This window comes from Notechis scutatus, chromosome 4 (assembly GCF_049901735.1).
Source record: "Notechis scutatus isolate UNSWTSFEM ecotype Mainland chromosome 4, rNotScu1.2, whole genome shotgun sequence".
Lineage (NCBI taxonomy): Eukaryota > Metazoa > Chordata > Lepidosauria > Squamata > Elapidae > Notechis > Notechis scutatus.
In genome coordinates, this window is record NC_142012.1 from 25,844,690 (window position 1) to 25,867,802 (window position 23,113).

General features: G+C 37.5%; 1 protein-coding gene across 4 annotated transcripts in view; it reads left to right on the forward strand.

Moving 5' to 3' along the window:
• FAM241A (family with sequence similarity 241 member A) overlaps positions 1 to 23,113 on the forward strand; it is a 57,703-nt gene that overhangs the window by 12,203 nt on the left and 22,387 nt on the right. The window contains exons 3-4 of one of the 4 annotated variants that reach the window (XR_015749198.1): positions 373 to 877; positions 3,021 to 4,987. Coding sequence is in view for 3 of the 4 variants with exons in the window: in XM_087962962.1 (XP_087819088.1) it covers positions 872 to 877; positions 8,800 to 8,922 (129 nt within the window). In the remaining variant the exon portion in view is untranslated. Of the gene's footprint in view, positions 1 to 372; positions 878 to 3,020; positions 4,988 to 8,799; positions 8,923 to 23,113 lie in introns of those variants that run through there. The other 3 variants (XM_087962962.1, XM_087962964.1, XM_087962963.1) reach the window with 3 other exon arrangements.

Genomic DNA, 23,113 nt, shown 5'->3' on the forward strand with positions numbered 1-23,113 from the left:
GTGTAGGTGTTTATCGTGCCTAGAGATTCTCACATTATTTTTGTACTTAAAGAATTAATGCAGTGGTTTAATGCACTGAATATAACTAGTCAACATTTAATCATGATATTGCTTATTACAGCCTTACTCCTGAAACTCTTAAACTGCCATGAATTAAAATGGAAAGTCATATTCTAAGAAGAATAGTGCAAAGTGCTGTTGGATTAATATTGTAGCATTTTTCAAGTCCTGTGATACCATAAATCTCAAAATTCCAGTATAAGGATTGACCAAGAAAATGGCCTTGACAAGGAAGATAACAGCCAACTAGGGAATTAAAGAAGGTAAGTGAAAAGTAAAACATTGTAATAATTCCTATCCGTGCTTATTCAGCAGTGAATAAACATATTATCCATTACAAGAGTATCCAACGGAAAGATCGAATTCTGCAAGACTGAATAGAGTAGAAGCTGCAACCTCCATCCACATACAAAAGGAGCAGGTTCTTGGATCACAATGCCGCATCCACCATCTTGCAGATTTTCACACATACACATACACACCTTCTGTGGATACCTAGGACCCATATGCATTATTTTCAGGTAAGTATGCATATAATTATGAATTTTATATATACATATATAGAGCACAGAGCAACCACAAAATAACAATAATTAAAACAATTATGTTTCTTTTCTTTTTGTTGTTCAAATGACATGAGAGAGTCATCCTAGAAAGCATCTTGCTTCTAAACCAGGGATGAGCTGCTGGGGTTCGCAGGGGTTCAGGAGACCCCCTAGCTAAGATTCTGTGCAGTTCAGAGAACCCCCAAATCCCACTCCTGGCTGGCCCCACCCACCCCTCCCAGGAGTCCCCACATGGCCCGTTTTGGATGCAGGTAAGTGCAAGACATGTGTGGAGGCTTGGGGATGGTGAAAAACGGGCCTCCTGGAAGTTAGGGAAGGCCGGAAATGCTTCCAGGGAGCCTCCAGAGCCCAAAGAGGCCCTTTTCACCCTCCCAGAGGCTCAAGGAAAACCTCCGGAGCCCGGGGAAGGCAAAAATGCCTCCCGTGGTACATGAGGCCGACTAGGCCACGCCCACCATGACCATGCCTACCCAGCAACCAGGCAGAGAGCCCTTTGCTAAAAATTTTGAAGCCCACCCCTGTTCTGATCTCTATCTTTTAGTGTAAGTGAGAAAATTATTAAAACTTTGGAAATAACCACACTCAAATTGAAAACTGAGTAATTGTTCATGACATTAGCATTTCATTAACTCAAATCTAGTTTTTGTTCTTGCCCAAATGACTGTATTTTTTATCCTAGTCCAGCCTGAGTATATCACTCAAAGGCAAATGTAGCCTGAATGCCTCTGAATTGGTCCTGTTTGTCTTTCACCATACCACCATGGGGCTCATCCACAATCTGTCACCCATTGAGTTCTTTTAATAGCCTCTGTTCATTTAATAAAACAGAACAAAGGGAAGACAAAAAAAAAAAATCACAGAAGAAGGGAAGGAAAAAAAGCAACTGAGAAAAAGAGAGGGGGGGGGACACAAAAGTTCAAAAACTAGATTTCATTTAATATATATGTTATTTTACACAACAGTCTCAATAAAGATTAGTTATATTTCATCAAAATTATATTTCCGTAATCTATGTCTATAAGCAACTCAATTGTAAATTGCAAATAGCAATGGGTCTTCACTCCACTGAGTAACTGAACCCATAAATTTATTTTTCCACCGTTGAAGGACTAGTCTCTTAGCAGTAAGAGTCATGGAGAATCCATTTCCTGAAACGTCTGTTACACATAAGGGGGAAAATTAGATTCCCTTCATCCCAGTCCTGGTTAATTTCAGACATAACATGTCTATAAGAACTACCATCCAGGAACTCTTCTTTCCAGCTTCCTGATTAGCAAACTGGAAGAGAGTTTCCCTGTCTAAAATATGGGAACAGAATAATCAATCTGTGTAGCACATAGTATTCTTTTCAAGACCTAGACATTGTTTTCAAGACCTAAACCATTGTACATCCAAAAATATTTTAAATACTAAAATGACTGACATTTCACAAGATTGCATGAGATTTTGGCTACACAAACCTTCAAACCTTGCAGAAACGTTTTTGCATGAAATCTTACATTCAATGTTCTCTTAAGATTTTTACTAATTCTCTTTTTTTTTAATCCAACTAATTTTATGATTTTTGCAAGAATTGGCTATGGGTGTTACAAGCACTCTGGTCTGGTGCCAGAATGCACCACACCAGAGGCCCTTCACATGGCTTTGATAAACTAAATGGATCAATGGTCTACACTTGGTATATGCTGCTTCACTCCATATAACTATAAATGTATTTGATTAAATGTAGACCCATGTGGTTGGAGTTTTTGTCTGAATGCAAAACCTAGAAAGCATCAGGTTAGGTTAGACCAGGAGTCTCCAAACTTGGCAACTTGAAGACTTGTGGGCTGTGCTGGCTGCAGAATTCTGGGAGTTGAAGTCCACAAGTCTTAAAGTTGCCACATTTGGGGACCTCTGGGTTAGACTAATGCGACACTTCTAGAATGACTAGCCTGAGGATTTGGGCTGAACTCAATTAAAGCTAAATATCTAAAATTTCTAAAGGTATTTTCCCATATAGGAAGTCTAATGGGTCAGGTATTTCCCTGTTTTTTTAAAAAAAATAATAATTCATTTTTCATGATGTCTGAATTTTATATTTTAAAAAGTCTCCAAAGGTATTGTAAAACTGAGACATACCATGGAAAATAATACTGCAGATGATTGATTATGAAAATGGGAAACACAATATGACCACATGCCAAAAATAAAAAGAGAGAGAGAGAGAACAGACAACGTAGCTCAGTTTCCATTTTAAACAAATAGACCTTGGAACAATCAGGAAACTGCCAAGGTAAATTAATTCAGCATGGACACAGCACCAATAAAATGAGGCAGATTCAGTGATGGGCCACTATGATGCTGTTACAATGACAGTGATGAAAGATACTCTTCTGGTTTTTTTTATTTCAGCCTGGGCAGATTTTGCTCTTCTAACTTTACATCAAATCCAGCAAGTTCAGTGGCAGACGTTTGGCACTTAAAACTAGAATCCAAAACTGGCCTCTGCAATATACAAACCACTCAGAGTATCCTTTCTTCTTGAGGATTTGACACATGATTGACTGATCCTGATCGTCTCTTCACCTCTCATTATGAAGATAAACAGAAAAGAAAAGGATTCATTCAACCAAGAAGAGAAACTGTGACAGATACAAAACTAAGCCATTGTCCATCAAAATGTAACAGGCTCCAAGGTCATGTCACAAGCTGTGCTATTTAAACTCTTTCCAATCTGCCATCTGCAGGATTGAAATCAGACCACAGAAAACAGGCCAAACCTGTCTCACTGCAAGTCTTTCAATACAATCAGGATAAAATGATTTGGTACATTTGGTTCATCATCAACCAGTTGGGGGTGTAGCACAGGACCTAGAATACATCACTCTGTAATTTAGTATATCCTACTAAGCCATGGTTTATTGATCCAAAGTTCCTGGAGTAAACAACAAGGGTTGGATTCACACAATATGCTAAATCAAACAGGACAACCCATAGCATAGAATTTTTTTTTGATGATGTTAAGGTTAGTATGATTGATAATACTTCAGACACTTTTTTTCATAAATGTCATAAATAAACTTTCAGGGAAGATTGATATCAGGATAATCCAGATGAGAAGCAGATCCAGAAGTCCTAGAAGTCTAAATTTATTGTAAGGTTACATTAACAGAATCTTGGAAGTCGGAAAGTACATCACTATCCCCTCACCTTTTCAGATTAAGAAACTAGGGAGGGTCCCTTCAGAAACATTGTCATACCCACATTCCTTCTGTGGCTAAGTTGCCTCTTATCTGATCATAGTCTAGCCCAGGGGTCTCCAACCTTGGCAACTTTAAGCCTAGCAGATTTCAACTCCCAGAATTCCCCAGCCAAGTTTGCTGGCTGGGGAATTCTGGGAGTTGAAATCCGCCAGGCTTAAAGTTGCCAAGGTTGGAGACCCCTGGTCTAGTCTGCAGCCTTTTCTCCTACCTCTCTGACTCATTCCCACATACCATTATACCTCTTATTATATATGTTCAAGATATGACCCTGTACATGACCATGTAGATGATTTGATAAAGATTAATCATGGTTACAATTTTCTAGCTACAAATACATTTTAAAAATCCATACCTCTGTCCAGATGAAAACAGGATACATTGCCACAAGAAAGGTATCAGTGAATTTGACTTCCAATATTCAGATGATAGAGACGAAAGAGGAAAAATGGGAAAATAAATCAGTTTGGTCTAGTGGTTAAGGTACCAGGCTAGAAACCAAGAGACCTTGAATTCTAGTGTCATCTTAACCCTCTTCTTCATCAATCATTCCCTCTCAGCCCAACTCACAAGTTTGTTGTTTGTTGTCATGGGGAAAATAGGAGAAAAGTATGTTGGATATGTTTGCTACCTTGAGTTATTTGTAAAAATAATTAATGCAAAATATAAATAAATGAAAATAAATTCTAAGGATGCAAATTAGTAAAGAGGGTTATCAAATAAGTGGGCAAGTACTTTATCTTGCTTTTATTATGCTAAAAGCTGTATAAGTGTAGAAGCTTAAATTCATCATAACTCAATTGAAACATAGAAAGCCACTGGAAGGGATGACTTTCTGCACCTTGCTCCATAGTATAGCAAGAATGTGCTTAAGAGATGGGATTGTAAATTTAATTGGTAGGTTTGTGCATTGCCAAACATTAGGGCAGTGCAAAATCAAAGTCTTCTAGATCCTTACATCTAAATCAAATCTAACATTTTACATTTAAATCAAAACAGCTCTAAAGGAAGAGAAAAGATGTGCGCCAAACTTTAGGAAAAAAACAAATGATTATTAGATAGAAGCAAAATCAAGATCACAAAGCTACATCAAAATGTGCAACAAATACGTGTAACAGTTCTATAGGGCATTACTTTTTTTGATAAGATTCTATTAGATAAGATTCTTAGGAACAGCCTACCTACCAAAAAAGAAGTGAAAGGATCCAGCATCAACTACATCAACCTCTATTTCCATTGTGTTCATACCATAAACACATTCAAGATGTCAGATTTTACGACTGAAGCCAGTGTCAAAATTCTCTTAATATATTTGCATATCTATCTCTGTCTTTATATGTTTTCTATACAGAGAAAGATAGCTTCAAAGACTTTAAGCAGTTAAAAGGTAATAAAATTATTCCCAACTATCAAATGATCACACTAAGTAAAATGAGGAAGAGGAAGAAGAAAAGGAAGAGGACGAGGAAGAAGGAGAAGAAGCCTTCACTAACTAATACAGGAGCCAGCAGTCTATTACTGAATCTGCTCACCCCTCAGAGTAACTAAATGAGCTGCTGCCTTTTGGACTTAATATACTGTAGTTTCCAATCATCTTTAGAGGTAGCCTCAAGTAGAGTGTGTTGCGGCAGGTAATATCACACTACTAACCAGAGCATACAAAACATTTGCTAGACCAATACTCGAATACAGTTCATCAGTCTGGAACCCTCATTACGTATCTGATATTAGCACAATTGAGAAAGTCCAGAAATATTTCACAAGAAGAGTTCTCCACTCCTCTACTCGTTGTAGAATACCTTATGCCACCAGACTTGAAATTCTAGAACTAGAAAACCTTGAATTACGCCGTCTTCGGTCTGACTTAAGCATGGTATATAAAATCATACATTGCAATGTCCTACCTGTCAATGAATACTTCAGCTTCAACCATAACAACACAAGAGCACACAATAGATACAAACTCAAAGTAAACCTCACCAAACTTGATTGCAGGAAATACGACTTCAGCAACAGAGTGGTCAACGTCTGGAATACTCTACCCGACTCTGTAGTCTCTTCCCCAAACCCCAAAAACTTTAACCTTAGACTGTCTACTATTGACCTCACCCCCTTCCTAAGAGGTCTGTAGGGGGCGTGCATAAGCGCACCAACGTGCCTACCGTCCCTGTCCTATTGTTTCTCTTATTCTTTTATTTTTATTATATGTACCCATTTCATGTATTCACAACTATGTATACGCTTATACTTATTATCTTGTAAACAATTGGCAAATCAAATAAATAAATAAATAAATAAATAAATAAATAAATAAATAAATAAATAAATAAATAAATAAATAAATAAATAAATATGGTGATGAGGGCTTAGGGTTATCCTAACTCTAACCTTTTTCTTAACTGCAGAATTTGTAGAAGCACATCATCAAAATTTAATGACAAAATAAATATCCAACATGAGTAATATGACTTTAAACAGCAAAGCAAACAAACCAGTGATACCAGGACATTATTTTAAAGTAGACAAATTGATCCTGCCCATTTATCTAAAATTACAATGTCTTTCAGCCTTAACCTCTGAAAACAAAGTTTTTAAAAATGACTCCTGGTCATCAAAATATTGTCTGCTTCTGGTTTAAACCCATCATTCATCAGTCAAGTTTAAAATAGCTAATAAATAAAGAATGATAAAGAATAAATTAATGAACAATAAAGAATGATAATATAACAATAAAATTTCAAAATAGCCATATTGCAAATAAAGCTGTATAAGCAGACATTTCCTAAATTGAGAAAATTATAATTAGAGGGGTTTTTTTTTCATGTTACAAAATACAAGGAATGAAGGTATCACTGGCTAAAATATTTCTGATGTACAATGAAGATATGAAGAAACATAATTGAGTCTACATCCACATTTTTCACTCCTGACTTTTCTACATTCATAAGATTGTTAATGTAAATGTAAACTATTTTGCAAATAATCCAATAAATGGCAGGGATTAATGGGTCATTTCTGACTCTATCACTCCCATTTCTGGGCTGGGACCCGAGTGAAAACTGAGATTAAAATGATTTGATGTTTCTTTGGTAATTTTAGCCTGTCAAGAAATCATAATTTCCACTAGACAAGAAAACAAAAGATGAAGCACCTTTAAAGACTAGAATTTGCCATTCTGTAATAGTAGTAGGCAAAAATTAACACTAGATCTTTTAAAGAGTTATAATCTATGGACTTGGGGCATAGTATTTTCTTGACACTAGTGGACAGCTGGAAAAATACAGGGGCTATTATTTATGTATTTGTTCAATTTCTCATGGTGTTTTGGGGGGTATTAACTTCAGATATCCTTTCATTCCTAAAATGCCAATACTTTTATTATATGCCTAATATCTTAATTTTCTTAATTAAGTTTCAGTAAGCTGATTTGAAAATATGGCTCTGTTTCATTTATTTGGATCATTCCATGAATAGCTATTTTATAGTTTCCTTCATATTATTCTTTGGAGTGCTGAACTCCCATTCATTTTCCAATGCTACACAACAGATGGACTTGACTTTGGCAATAAATGATGTCAAGGATTCATCCACCAGTAGCTGAAGCCAATAACTTCCTTAGTTCCTTGGCATGCAAAATATTGGGTTTCACGTGGAAATAAGGAAAATGCTTTTATATTCATTTGTGTGAAATACAATATATTTGCTCAATAAGCCTAGGCCTCCATATTAATCATAAATCAATTATATTTATCCTTAACCTCAGAAACACTGCGTTTCTCCTCCTTTCTTCAGTATGAAATCCAATAGTTTTTTTTTACAGCAATTATATTGACTTTCATACAAATGGTAAGCTCATATTGTAGTCATGAGTACTGTAGCCAATTCATTTGATATGACTCCAGCATTTATTTGCAGTCAGAATTATTCCCTTCTCCATCTTGATATTGATCTTTTGTCATTATTATTAACTGAATATATCCTTTTCTTTTTTACTATGAATTTTATGCAGCATATAAAAACTCTACACAAATATTTCATGTTGAAGAAAGGGGGCTATAAGATAGTGGAGAAAAAAGCCAAGCTCCTAATTACATTGAGATCTGGAGGCCATGTTGATCACGATAACAGTAGGAAATAACAGGAATTCATTTACCATAAGAAATACTGAGAGAACAGGGGCTTCGAAGAGCCCTGAAGCTGCCTTAGGGCTTCAGATCAAGTTCATTTCAAGTCTGTAATATATGCACAGGGATCAAGATTATTGACAGATGCTACCAGACGTTTCTCCAGGAACTTGAAGTCCTGGTTTGTGTTTGAGATTTAGGGTGCCATTTCAGGGAGAAGGCCCAGAGAAATGTCTTCTCTGCAAGCATTGCACTCGAAAACTGAGTAAAATGAAATAGAATTATCATAAACCCTAAAATAGCTGAACATAAATTTCTGCCTTTAAAAAACAGTTCACTTCCATTTAATCCAATTCTCTAAAGTAATGGCAACATTCTCATTTATCAACCAGTCAGAAAAAATAAATAAACTTGCTAATGTTTTGAATGGCTATTATTTTTTATTTAAAACGTAATATAGCTTTATTCCAAACAGTTTAATAGACAGGATTAAAATTGGTGGCAGTTAACATTTGCTAAAGAAATCTGACAATGCGTACGAAATTCTGGGGGTCCACATCAACATTGCATCAGAACTACATTTTTATTCTTCAGTGGCAATTTTCTTGGGTTATTTGAATTCCAACTCTTGGTTTCCACAAAAATCAAAAGCATTAAAGCTGGAGAAGCTGGCTGCAGCTTGCAGTTTGGAAATGAGACAAGATGTCTAGACATAATTCTTTTCAACATTGAGCAGACATTTTGATTGTAACGCAACACTCAGTTCCTATCACTCATTCAGCTCTTTGTTGTTTTCTTTTTTGGTAGATTATAACCAATAATTTTTCAGCTGGCTTTCACATGATTCCTGCAGCTTTAATACCCGTGAAGTATCTCTCCACAAATGCTATGAAAAGGAGTGTAATGAAATTACTCTGCAATGTGGGTCAGGTGCATTTGAATCTAATTAGATTAAAATAAATTAAAATGTATTAATTCAGATTTAAAATTAAATTAAAGCAAATGCACTTTTAATATTAAGTAATAGCCTTCAAGAATTAGTGGCGACAAATAGATTATCATAGCAATAGCACTTAGATTTCTATACTATTTCATAGTGGTATAGCTCTCTCTAAGCGCTTTACAGAGTCCGCACATTGTCCCCAACAATCTGGGTCTCTGTTTTACCAATCTCAGAAGGATGGAAGGCTGAGTCAATCTTGAGGTGGTGAGGATTGAACCCCTGGCTGTCAGCAGAATTAGCCTGCAATACTGCATTCTAACCGCTGCACCACCATGGCTCCTAACCTATTACCATTAATTATCATTAATATTATAACCTATTCTTCTCTATCCTGAGCCCTCCAGATGCACTGAGAGGACCAGCTGGGTTGAGGATTCTTAAACCTGTGGTTCCAAAACATCTGGAAGGCACTAAAATGTGGAGAGATGGCTTCCAACCACTTGAGTTGGATTCCTGGGGCTTTTATGGAATGAAGTCTGGATTTAAGTCCCAAAAAGAGTATCTTTGTCCATTCATTTGAAACTGTTAATTTGAAAAGCAGAACCTCTTTCAGGTTTGAAAAAAGAAAAAGATTTCCTTCAGATGCAAACATTATTGATTGTCTGCCTGTCAATCTAGCAATCTATGATTCAGGCAAGTGGCAGCTAAAACAGTAATTCTTCTAAAGGCCCATTTTAATCAGATGTTTCCTTTAATTCTATTTTAGTGTATATTCCTTCTTAATTAACTTTTTAAAAAATCACAAGACAATTCACACTGATGTAGCCGTAATTTTAAAAAATTATATCACGCATAAAAAACCTAACAGATGCAGGATGTTGAGATAACAATGATTACCTCTATAAAGGTAGGAGACTGAGCTGCTATCTCAGTTTCCATAGAGAAACATTGCCACCTGGTGGTCATATCTATGTATTTCAGAAGACTGCTCCACACTATATACAGCTGTCTAAAATGGCAAGAAAACTTGCAGGAATATGTAATTATGGTTTTGGAACACAGACTCTAAAACTGAAAAAAATAGTTTCACAAAGCGCTTCAAACATGTTTAAAGGATGACTTTAAAAACATAATGTTATCTGAGGTCAACATCTTTCCCACAATCATGTAAGTTTTCTAAATGATTGTGTGCTATCAATTTGACTGATTGAAATCAAACAAAATAGACACTGCTCAGATATTTTTTTTAAAATTTAATTTATTTATTTCTGTCAAGCAAGTATTAGATAACAGGTATAAGTATAAACATAGTTATGAATACATGAAATGGATACGAATAAAAAAAACATTAGGGCAGGGACAGTAGCCCATTGGTGCGCTTATGCACGCCCCCTATAGACCTCTTAGGAAAGGGGTGAGGTCAATAATAAACAGTCTAAGGTTAAAGTTTTTGGGATTGGGGGAAGAAACTACAGAGTCAGGTAGAGTATTTCAGACATTGACCACTCTGTTGCTGAAGTCGTATTTCCTGCAGTCAAGTTTGGCATGGTTTACCTTGAGTTTGTATCTATTGTGTGCTCTTGTATTGTTGTGGCTGAAGCTGAACTATTCATTGACAGGTAGGACATTGCAATAGATAATTTTATGTACTACACTTAGGTCAGACCAAAAGTGGTGTAGTTCTAGGTTGTCTAGGTCTAAAATTTCAAATCTGGTGGAATAAGGTATTCTGCTACGAGTAAAGGAGTGGAGAACTCTTCTCCTGAAATATTTGTGGACTTTCTTGACTGCATGAATATATGATATATAGTGTGGGTTCTAGACTGATGAGCTAGATTCAAATATTGGTCTAGCAAATGTTTTGTATGCTCTCGTTAGTAGTGTGAAATTACCAGAGAAAAAGCTACGTAGGATTAGGTTAACCACTCTTAATGCCTTTTTGGCTATGTAGTTACAGTGGGCTCTAGCACTTAGATCATTAGAGATGAGTACTCCAAGGTCCTTGACATAGTGGGGGTCATCAACAAGGTCTTGACTATTCAGCTTGTATTTTATTTTCTGATTTATTTTGCCAATATGTAAGACAGACCATTTGTTTGTTGAGATTTGAAGTTGCCACTTGTTTGACCATTCTGACACATACTTGAAGTCATTTTGAAGGGTAGCAGTATTGTCAGTGGTGTTGAATAGCTTTACATCATCAGCGAAAAAAATGCTCTTAATATGATCACAGAGGTCTTTTATGTAGAGTATAAAGAGAGTTGGCCCTAGAATGCTGCCTTGGGGACACCACTGTTGACAGGTACAGGATTTGATAGGCGCTTCTGTATTGCATGCTTGTCTGTGAGTCAGATCCATTTAAAGTTGTTTCCTGACTCACAGACGAACACAATACAGAAGCCTGACTATAGGCAGATGAGATTCTGCCGTCAAAGCGCGTTACTTCAACTTTAAAAGCACAACTATAATGATGTGGGGAAAATACCCAAACAAAGCTGAATACCATACATATAAATACAAGCGAAAACTTAAGAGAAAATATGTGTGTGTGTGTATGTGTGTGTGTGTGTGTTTTGTTTTCATAGATTTTCACGGTACAGATATGCAGGTCTTGGTGTGTTGGCTCTTTTCCCATGTAAGATTGAGAGCTCGCACAAGCACGAAGCGTAAAGCACCAGCCTGAAGATGGCGAGTGGGACCTCGTTGAAAGCGTAGCCAAGCTATGATCTCTTTCTATCCATAAAAGTATTCAAAAATTAGTTAATAGTATATTAACTATACATACATATACACACACACACACACACACACACACACACACACACACACACACACACACATATATATATATATATATATATATATATATATATATATATATATATATATATATATACATATACATATACATATACATATACATATACATATACATATACATATACATATACATATACATACATACATACATACATACATATTTGTTTTCTGAGGTTCTCGTGGGTATTTGTATGTGGATCTTTAGTTATTTGGGTTTTCTCCCGCGTAAGATTGGAAGTATCTAGGCAACGTTTCGATGAAGTCTCATTCATCATCTTCAGGCTTGTGTCTTCTGCTCTGTGCTTCACAGAGTAATGTGAGCTTGCAGCTGCTTCTTCCTTTTAACTGCTAGTGGGGTGTGACTTGATTGGGTGGGGGCTTGGCTGTGTTCTGATTGGGTGGGGGTGTGTTCTCATTGGTTGGAGGTTTGGCTGTGTTCTGATTGGTTGGGAGGTTGTCCGTGTTCTGATTGGCTGGAGGTGTGTTCTGTTCAGGTGGGGGCTTGGTTGTGCTCAGGTTTGTCTTAGTTGCTGGGGGATTTGAGCTGGTGAGCTGTGATCCTGCTGTGTGGCTTCGAGTTCGTGGTCGTGCAGCATCTTCATGGTGGGTGTCAGTTCGCTTCATGTGTGGCTCGGAGGGGTTTGAAGCGGGTAGTGATGCAGCTGCGGTGCGGCTTCTGGTCCATAGTCGTGTCTCATCTTCTGTGTGGGTGTGAGTCTGCTTTCTATGTGGAAGTGCAGTGGTAGCATCTTGTGTGGCCCTCGTGGGTGTGGGTCTGGTGTCATTCTTCATGTTAGGTACTCATCTGTTTGTGAGGGCGGGTTTCCAAATGGCTGGTCTCGTTTATTCATGCTGTGTGGGCGTTTTCTATCTCTATGGCTTCTCTGATTATTCTGTTGTTGAAGTGTTCGGTTTTGGCGATAGTTCTGGTATTTTTAAAGTCAATCTCATGTCCTGTGGCTTTGAGGTGTTGGACCAGGGAAGAGGTCAGTTCTTCTTTTTTGATTGAGTTCTTGTGTTCTTCAATGCGTGCAATTATTCTTCTATTAGTTTGTCCGATGTATGTGGTGGGGCAGGCGGTGCAAGGGATTTCGTATACTCCTTGGTTTTCTAATTCGATTTTGTCTTTGGGGTTTCTTAGAATGGATATTTTTCTGTTTGTGCAGAATGTTGTTTTAGGAAGATCCTCCAAAAACACAACATTAAAACAGCATTCTGCACAAACAGAAAAATATCCACCATCCCTAACATGAAGAATGACACCAGACCCACACCCACGAGGGCCACACAAGATGCTACCACCGCACTTCCACATAGAAAGCAGACTCACACCCACACAGAAGATGAGACATGACCATGGACCAGAAGCCGCACTGCAGCTGCATCACTACCCGCTTCAAACCCTCCGAGCCACACATGAAGCGAACTGACACCCACCATGAAGATGCTGCACGACCATGAACTCGAAGCCAAACAGCAGGATCACAGCTCACCAGCTCAAATCCCCCAGCAACTAAGACAAACCTGTTAAAGCACAACCCTTCCTGAACAGAACATACCTCCAGCCAATCAGAACACGGACAACCCTCAACCAATCAGAACACAGCCAGTTCCTTCAACCAATGAGAACACACCCCACTCCAATCAGAACACAGCCAAGCCCCCACCCAATCAAGTCACACCCACTAGCAGTTAAAAGGAAGAAGCAGCTGCAAGCTCACATTACTCTGAGAAGCACAGAGCAGAAGACACAAGCCTGAAGATGATGAATGAGACTTCATCGAAACGTTGCCTAGATACTTCCAATCTTATGGGAGAAACCCGAATAACCAAAGATCCACATACATACATACATACATACATACATACATACATACATACATACATACGGTATTGTATATATATGTTTTCTTAAGTTTCTATAGCAGTAGGTCCTATGGTATTCGGCTTTGTTCGGTATTTTCCCATGTCATTATAGTTGTGCTTTTAAAGTTGTAGCAATGTTTCGCAGAATCTCATCTGCCATCATCAGGCTTCTGTATTGTGTTCGTCGATATATATATATATGATGAGATTCTGCCGAAACGTCGCTACAACTTTAAAAGCACAACTACTATGACGTGGGAAAATACCCAAACAAAGCTGAATGCCATACATGTAAGTACCCGCGAAAACTTAAGAATATATATATATATATATATATATATATATATATATATATATATATATATATATATGTGTGTGTGTGTGTGTGTGTGTGTGTGTGTGTGTGTGTGTGTGTGTGTGTCTCTTTGGTTATTTGGGTTTTCTCCCGCGTAAGATTAGAAGTATCTAGGCAACGTTTTGATGAAGTCTCATTCATCATTTTCAGGCTTGTGTCTTCTGCTCTGTGCTTCTCAGAGTAATGTGAGTTTGCAGCTGCTTCTTCCTTTTAACTGCTAGTGGGGGTGTGACTTGATTGGGTGAGGGCTTGGCTGTGTTCTGATTGGGTGGGGTATGTTCTCATTGGTTGGGGGTTTGGGTGTGTTCTGATTGGTTGGGGGTTGGCTGTGTTCTGATTGGCTGGGGTGTGTTCTGTTCAGGTGGGGGCTTGGTTGTGTTCTACTTGGAAACCACTTCTGGACTTTGTGCTCGAGATGGGAAAAAATGAAATTTGACTTTGGGTTTTACCAATTAGACAGATTTGTTGTTATAGAAATAGCTAATTTATGCTATTATTTAAAAGTAAGAAATTGAGGTTTGATGTTATTATCTTATTCCACTGTGCCAAAGTCAACATCTTGTCTTTCTTTTTTCCCCTTTTCCTACATTTTTTCCTTTTTTCCCATCCCTATCTTTCCTATTATTTCCTTTTGAATTTTTGTATTACAGTGTACAAAATTATACTTTAATTATAGTATTAATTTTTTTAAAGCCTCTACCTAGGATTGAACTCACAGATTGTGAGGCAAGAGTTCCACCTCTAGGCCATTGCACACTCTTATATCTGAGAGAAGTAGGGTGAAGTGACTCTGACTTTCTTTCTAATATGTTCTTTATTTTGCATGCTTAAAGCAAGTTTTGTTCAAATTATTGTAAGCATCCCAGCCATTTCTCCAAGGTAATTTCTGTAATTTTCTACCTCTATTATCTCTTTTTATTTTCAGATCTTTGCTAAAAGTTTCACACAATCTCATTGTTCTTTTATTGTCTTTCTTTTGCTTGTTAGAATTGATTTAATGCCAATGTTGTACACACTCTTATCCGTCTTTAGCTGTTTTTGCCACTGGCTTTTTAAAATTTCTCTTCCATCATTCTTGGAAAGAAAAAATTGTCAAACCATGAATCAGACCAACTATGACTGAGACTTTAAGGCATTTAGGATAGGATAGGAATGGTAAGCAAGAATATTTGTTATATTTCTATCACATGAGCTGTTCAGTTTGAGGCCCATAGTCCTGATACAAGTTTACTGAAGCTTGCCTTGTAAAAAATATTTCAATGTATTGCAACAAAGTTCACCTCATTCACAGTTCTGAAGATCTAACACACCGTCCTGCTATTTACACATATATTTACACATATTTACACATACTGCACTTCTTGAAATGATTTTTAAAAGAGAGGCAGAAAAGGTTATCATCACAAAAAATCAAAGATCTAATGTGATTTGGCTCTGGCATTTATTTATTTATTTATTGTTTTTAGTTTTTGTTTCAGGAAACTAATTATATTTTTGAAGGAAAAACAAAGAGCTTACTGCTTTTTAAAAATGTTTCATTAAATGAATAATAGTTCAGTAGATCAGAACTGAAACACCTACGAAATGAAACTGACTAACCTCAATAACATGTTTTCACGACTCATATAAGGGGTCACAGAATTATTCAGGACTTATGAAAACAAAGCAAATATAAAGCTTTAAATACAGTACACACAACTGACAAATTAATGGGTAAAATATAGTTAATCTTATAAGGAGAAATAAAACAGTCTTAGTTGTATTGGTGGACGAAAATAATTTTCTTTTTATAATTAACCCATAAATCCTATTTCCACCTTCTAGTTAATTTAGGGCTGTCTTAGGAAATTTAGGATAACGCTAACAAGTCCAATAAGTAAAGAAAGGGAGGAAAATATTCTGGTTAATTTCAGAATTAGATAAGTGAACTTTTTAGCTGAAATTAACCAGAGCATTTTCCTCCTTTTCTTTACTTATTGGACTTGTTAGCATTATCCTAAACTTCCTAAGACTGTCCTATCTTCTGAACTCTTTTCTCACTAGGAATGGCCAAGCTTCCTATGTGGATTTGTGTGTGGAATTGGGGGTTTCTGTGTGGACACCCAGTTTAGCACTCTAGTTACTTTACGGAAAAATACTGATTCCTACAGTTCTATGACTGATAATTCAGCTTTAAGCAACAGGAACATTTGCAAATATTCTGGTTATGACAGGACTAGTTATGCTGATGGAATGTATGAACAATGGCTTAATATTTTTCTCTAGGCAGATTTCCAGAGATAGAAAATTACGTGCTCACATATTAATGAAGTTACAAAAGACAATATAATGTTTAGAGAAAACAGCAGAAACATTAGCACTGCTTGTGACGTACCATTTTATGCAAGTTAGCTTCCCTTCACCCCCTAAAAGTTAATTTATGTGCAGAATTCCAAGCTTAGTCATATAAATCTCAGTAGCAAAAAAGAAGCAGTTTGGTTTAAAAAGATCTGCTTCCAAGCATCGTGTGTTGAACAGTAAGAATACTTGGGTATGTATAAGAATTTCATTGTTAAGAAGACGGGATATTTCTCACTTCCTGCTTCCTAAGTTGAACTTTTCTAGGTGAGGGCTTTTCATTGTTACCTTTGTGATAGAATTAGAAGGCTGTTTGAGCAGTGGAAACACAGCTAGGTTTGAGTTATGCATTACTCTGCAGCTGCTCTGGTTTAGCTATGCAAGCGAAGGGGGGAGCAAAAGCAGCAGACAAACGGGGGAAAGAACTTGCAACAGGAAAGGAGACGTGGGAGCAAAGAGTAGAGGCAAAGAAAAGGGTGGGGGAAGATTTTTCAGCTTTATTTTATTACTAGACAATAACCTGGCGTTGCCCGGGTATTTATTTATCCCAATCCAGTATTAGACAGGAAAATCCTGTAGTTGGGACTCACGCTGTTGTACTGTCTGTTGCGCAGCATCACAATTCTTCTATTCCTCCACAAGAGGGAGCCCCGTGAAGCTGTTATCATGGCAGAAGCCATTTTAAGGCACACACACACACCCGAAAGGTGTTAGGGGTGTCTTACCTCCCCCTCCCCATGCACTTATGGAATGCAGTTTCTGTTTGCAAGCTGCCATGCTGCTCCTCCCTCCCTTTCTGTTGGCAACTCTAAAACACCATAGAAATATTTTATGAGTTGACACAGTATTTGTTTCCAGAGGGTAAGTCATCTGTGTACCAAGTTTGGTTGAAATTGCTCGAGGCGTTTTTTTATATAGAGAGATAGAAAGAAGAAAGATTGCTGTTGTTGTTGTTATTGTTGTCCATCACAAGGGGAAAATCTTAACAATACCCAAATGCCTCACATGTGTGCCTCTGCACCTCAGAATCTTTTCTGACATGTGTAGACAGGTGCACGGCTCTTGTGCAGCTCTGGGTCAGATTCAGAGAAAACACAACAACCTCTCTCAGCCTGATGGGTAGATTATAATTTTCCTCAAATCAGACAAGGTTCATTCAGGTTGAGTTTGATAGGAACAATAATCAAAGTGGAGGATATAAGCTTGCGGAGGGTACCCTAAGACAAATTCTTGAAGCATTATTCACTTTATAATTGGCAATTAATGATTAGTGAGACTGTATCAAGCAACACAGGTATCACCATTTTAAATTATTGTACAACAGCCTTTTAAAACATATAATACAAAAATATAGCACACCTACAGACTGGAATTAAATGGATGTTATAATCCCCTTTTCTCTTTATGTCCCGTGGTAATTCCCATTCTCTATGCTGTTTAAAAACTATGTTTTTATCAAGTAGACTGCACCATGAGTTCTTATAAAAAGCATTTTATGGAAAAACCAAAATTGCTGCTATAAGCTATTCTTAATATATTCTAAATTAACATAATAGCAGCAAGTGACCAAATGAACGTTTTTATTTTTGTTACATCTAGACCATTTTAATAAAGCTGCTTTCTGAATTTCAGTAATTCCTAGATCATATCTAATATCACCATGAAAAATTGTCTTAGCACACTTGAGAAACCAGAAAAAATTAGACAATTTATCAGCTGAAAATCCAGGCTTAGGCCTAAACATGACCATTACTGGTTATACAGACAGAGCTGACAAATTCCCTAAGCATACTGAGGTCAGATTTATATTTGGGCACAATAACATACTGGATATGAATTAAATGAAAAATGGAACATTTTCATTCATAGTAAATCCATTTTGTAATGAAAAAAATCTTGTTATTATCATACTGATTTACTGCTATTTCCATCAGTTTTAAGTTAATGAAAAGAACAGGAAAGTCCATAACTTTCTGGAAGATACTGAGAAATATCTCTGTGTTTAAATAGAATTTTAAACAATTGTATATTAAAACAGAATAGAAAATGGCTTTTGTGTCAACATGATTATCTTACCTATGCCACAATAGTCTGATTCCATCCCATTAATCATTGGACTACTGTATGTGTGCTGCAAATGCAGTGCAATCAATAATATACAAGAAGTAAGTAATTCTGGTAATTTCAATAGAATATTTCATGAATGTCTAATAATATTAATACAAGAATGGCCTTATACTATTCTCGCTAATTTCTCCTTATAAGCCAGGATAATCTTCTTCAACCAGCAGTTCTCCAAGGTCTCAGGTGCAACAGAAATTCTCTTTCTTTGCCTATTAATTGGAGATGCCATGTTTTGACTCTATAACAAGTTTACTATCCATCTAAGCTTTGATTCTGATTCAAAGTAAGATATAAACTCTACATTTTATTCCATTACCATTGCAATCAACAGGATTGGATCTACAGTTATAACCTCTCCTCCCACCCATGTTTCTATTAGAATATATGTAAAATCATTTTACTCTCTTCCACATAATATTTACCTCCACCATTTGTCATGGACATGCATACCTTTCCTCAATACAGCCAAACTTTATTTTCTCATTACCTGGAGGCCCGAAGGCAACTGACAAAATGATAGATGGACTGCCTACATGAAGTCTTGTGAGACATAAGCGTATGACTATTTTAAAAAATTGCAGCTTGTCTAAGGAGAGCTATTAAGGCACTGATGACCTTCAGTTAAGGATTTCCTGGTTCATAGCATTTATGCATTCACAAACACATTTAAGCTATTTATATACTGCTTTAACTACAACGTGACTTTAGAATATACCACAAAAATTTAAAATATCATTCCAATAAAACAAAAAACCAAATTCACAGCAGCAGCAAAGGCTTACAGATATACCATATTTTTATTATTTCCAGTAGAAGACTGTAAGAGAGACAATGCATCCTCAGTCCTGAAAAACATGAAATCAGTTCTACAATTTCCTTAAACTCAATAATTGTCATTTCTAAAATTCTCACACTATTCATACCTGTAAAGCAACCACAAAATAAATGAAGTGTAAATTCTTTCTTTCTCCTCTGTTTCCTCCTTCCAAAATTAGAGTTTTCATTCCACAGATGAAATTCTGCTTATAAAAAAGAATGAAAAGGTGCAAAATCCAAAGGTAGATAGATGCTGTTGATGTTAATACTTTAGGGACGCACACATATAGTTGGTGACAGTTTTCTTAGCAATGTGCAAAATGAACACATTCTAGGGCGTGTTATAAATATGAATGCAAATGGTAATGCAGAGAACCACAAGATACTGGATTCTTTAATAAAGGAACAGCAGGGACTAGTTACTCTGTAGACTATGGAAAAGAAACCTGAGCACCTAGAACCATTGTTATAGTCTCACGACAGTCCTTTAGATCACAGGTGTTAAAATTACTTGTTCCTCTGATCTTGAGGCATAAAAACAAAACAAAAATTACAATTACTTATTTTAATAATGAAGCTTAAGTAGTTCTTAAAAACATGACCTCAAACCTTCCTTTCCCCAAAGGAATCCAAGCAAAGAAGCAGAAAATCCACATAAATAATGCCTGTCATGCCCCAACATATAACCTTTATATACTGTTGTTGCTCTCTAGCCCCGTGTAGTGGACGGAGAGACAATTACCAATTATATTGTTTGAAGCTGACCCCACCTCGCTTTTCAGGCCAGGCGAGGAGTGACTGGGAGGAGACGGCGAGGAGTGAGGCCAGCCAGTGGCCTCAGCTGACAGGGAGCCACAGCAGTGGGACGAAAGAGCTTCATTTATCTGGGAACCTAAAATGACTCCTGATTTAAATCGTATGGTAAAAAGCACCCAAATAAGAAAAAAGAACATCAGAAAAGAAAAAAAAGCCCAACCCTGGCCTGTTTTTGGAAATGGTTGAAGAGGGAACACAAACACACATGAGAGAGAGAGAGAGAGAGATGACAGATGAGAAAGAGATGAGAGAGATGGGAGAGATGAGAGAAAGAGAGACAGAAAGAGAGATGAGAGAGGGAGAGATGAGAGAGACTGAGATGAGACAGAGACAGATGAGACAGAGACAGGGAGAAAGGGAAAGAGACATGAGAGAAATGAGAGAGAGAGAAAGAGACAGAGAGGGAGAAAGAAAGATGAGAGGGAGAGATGAGAGAGAGAAGGAGAGAGAGACAAACACAAAGAGATACCTATTTCCCAGAGAAAAGAAAATACCAGGAACCACAAAACCTGGGTAGGCATGACTGGGGGAGATCATGTGAATGGATGGGAGTGAGTGACATCGAGTTGGCCACGCCCACCCAGGTTTGGCTCCTGATGTTCTATTTTCTGTGGGAAATGGGTCCAAATGGCTCTTTCACTGTTTAAGGTTGCAGGCTCCCGCCCTAACCCTATCCCTAACCCTAAGTCTAACCCTAACCCTATCTCTAACACTATCCCTAACCCTAACCCTAATCATTACCACAATACTATCCCTATCATTAACCCTAAACCTATCCCTATCCCTAACCCTATACGTAACCCTAACCCTATCCCTATCCCTGTCATTAACCCTAACCCAAACCCTAACTCTATCCCTAACCCTAACCTTAACCGTATCTTTAGCCCTAGCCCTATCTTTAACCCTAGCCCTAGCCCTAGCCCTAGCAATAAAATCAACTTATTGGAGGCAAACAGCAAGGAAGGAAGGTGGGTTCTTCTTGCGCAGCAGCAATGATTGCTCCGCCCTCCACCTCCACCTCCTCCTTTCTCTTTCTCCCCTTCTCCCCAGTTCTTGAAGAATGAACTTCCACTTCTCACCCTATTGAAATCCTTCACGTCAAAAAGGAGGCGCCACTGTTAGCTTAGTCGGAGGATCTGTGCGCGCCAGCTGTGCCAAAGGGTAACTAGCAAGAGGTGGCTTTAAAACACAGACGGGTAAACCAGAGGAGGAGAGGGGGGGAGACAGGTGAGGGAAGTGTCACTTCTCTTTCATTCACTCTGGCAGCCCACCCCTTTTATTTTTTTTAACAAGCCTCTCGAGCCTCTCGGTTGGTTAGGAGTTAAATAATGTCGGTGCAGGGAGTAACGTGAAATCCACAGAATAGGGGGGAGGGGGAGGGGAGATGTTAATGTGTAGGTGAGGGGGCCCATGTTAATCTTGTTCCAGCACTTAATAATTCTCTCTGCGGCCCTGCCTATCCCTAACGCTAAGCATATCCATAACCCTAACCCTAACCCTAAATTAATTAAGCTTATATTTTGTGTGATTTTGTTTTCAGGACATTGCTGTTTGGAATCAGAAATACTTCTTGTTCTCAAATATTTACAAAACATCTCTATTTTATATCTCTACAGAGACTCAAATTGTGTACAAATAATATACTGTGAATAACTTAAGTTCCTCAAAAACATATGTATGCTAGACATATTGCATATTGAAGAATCTGAACAGGAACTAATCCATTAGAGCAGGGGTGTCAAACTCAATTTCATTGAGAGCCACATCAGGGAGGCGTTTGACTTTGGAGGGCTGAGGCTGGTGGGGGCCAGAATTGGGTGTGGTCATGGTAGGTGTTTAACACAGGCTCAAAATGCATTTTTCTTCCTTCTTTCTTTCCACAGTTCTTTACTATAACCATTTTCCTATTTCTTCTACCAGATATTACTGGCAAACATTTATTACTTATTCTTCATATTCCACTAAACTTTTTATTTCTAAATTTATACCCCATTGTTTAATAGTAAATTGCTTTTCCAGGCAGAAAAGCTATTTACACTATTATATTTTTATTATTCAACTAATAATAAAAATACAACAGCATAAATAACATGATAATACAAGATCTAACAGCAGAGGTAAATTTCCAGGATAGCAAAAAAATAGAAATGCTGTCACAGAATAGAATACAGAATATAGAATACAGAATACAGAATAGATTGTTGATTGTAGATTAAATGGACCTACAGTATGTAAAATCTGGCATTAAACTGTAGTATTAACATAGGATGTTACTTTTTTTCTATACAGATCAGGGTTAGCTTACTTGAGGCTCCATAATTGTAATCCAGTCCAAGCCAGTCCTCCTGCAGCACTCTGCCGGCCGAAAACTGGCCGCGTGAAGCCTCCAGGTGGCCACTTTATGGCCTGTTTTCGGCCTCCGTGGCCTCCTGCAGCACTCTCCTAGCTGAAAACAGGCTCGCGGGGTGGGGGGCTGGGCGCCACCCTTGCAGCCTGTTTTGGCCAGCAGAGGCACCACCTCTTGATATTTCCAGACCGGCCTTGAGTTTGACACCCCTGTATTAGAGCAATGTTTCTCAACCTTTGCAAATTTAAGATTTGTAGATGTCAATGTTCGGGATTCTCCAGCCAGCATGCTGGCTCGGGAATTCTGGGAGTTGAAATATGTATCTACATCTTAAAATATGTAGATAAGTTTGAGAAACTCTGCATTAGAACATGATATGATTAAATGATTCAAAATTGGGAAAACAGTGTTCCAAGCTTGTCCACTGCTTCCCTATCTAGCATATGAATAATATAAGCTGAACTAAAAGAAACAGACGTGAGAACTAAAACTGCTCCAAGAAATATTAATGGTCTCAGATAAGCTAACGATGTCACTTCAGTGGAAGAAAGTGAGGAAAATTTAATCAAGGTGAAAACCAAGTTCAAAAGCTAGTCTGACACTCAGTTTGTCTTAAAACAAAAACAAGATTACATCAACTGATTATGCCAACCAGTGCAAATAACTAAAGAAGTAATGGAAAAGGAATGAACACTCA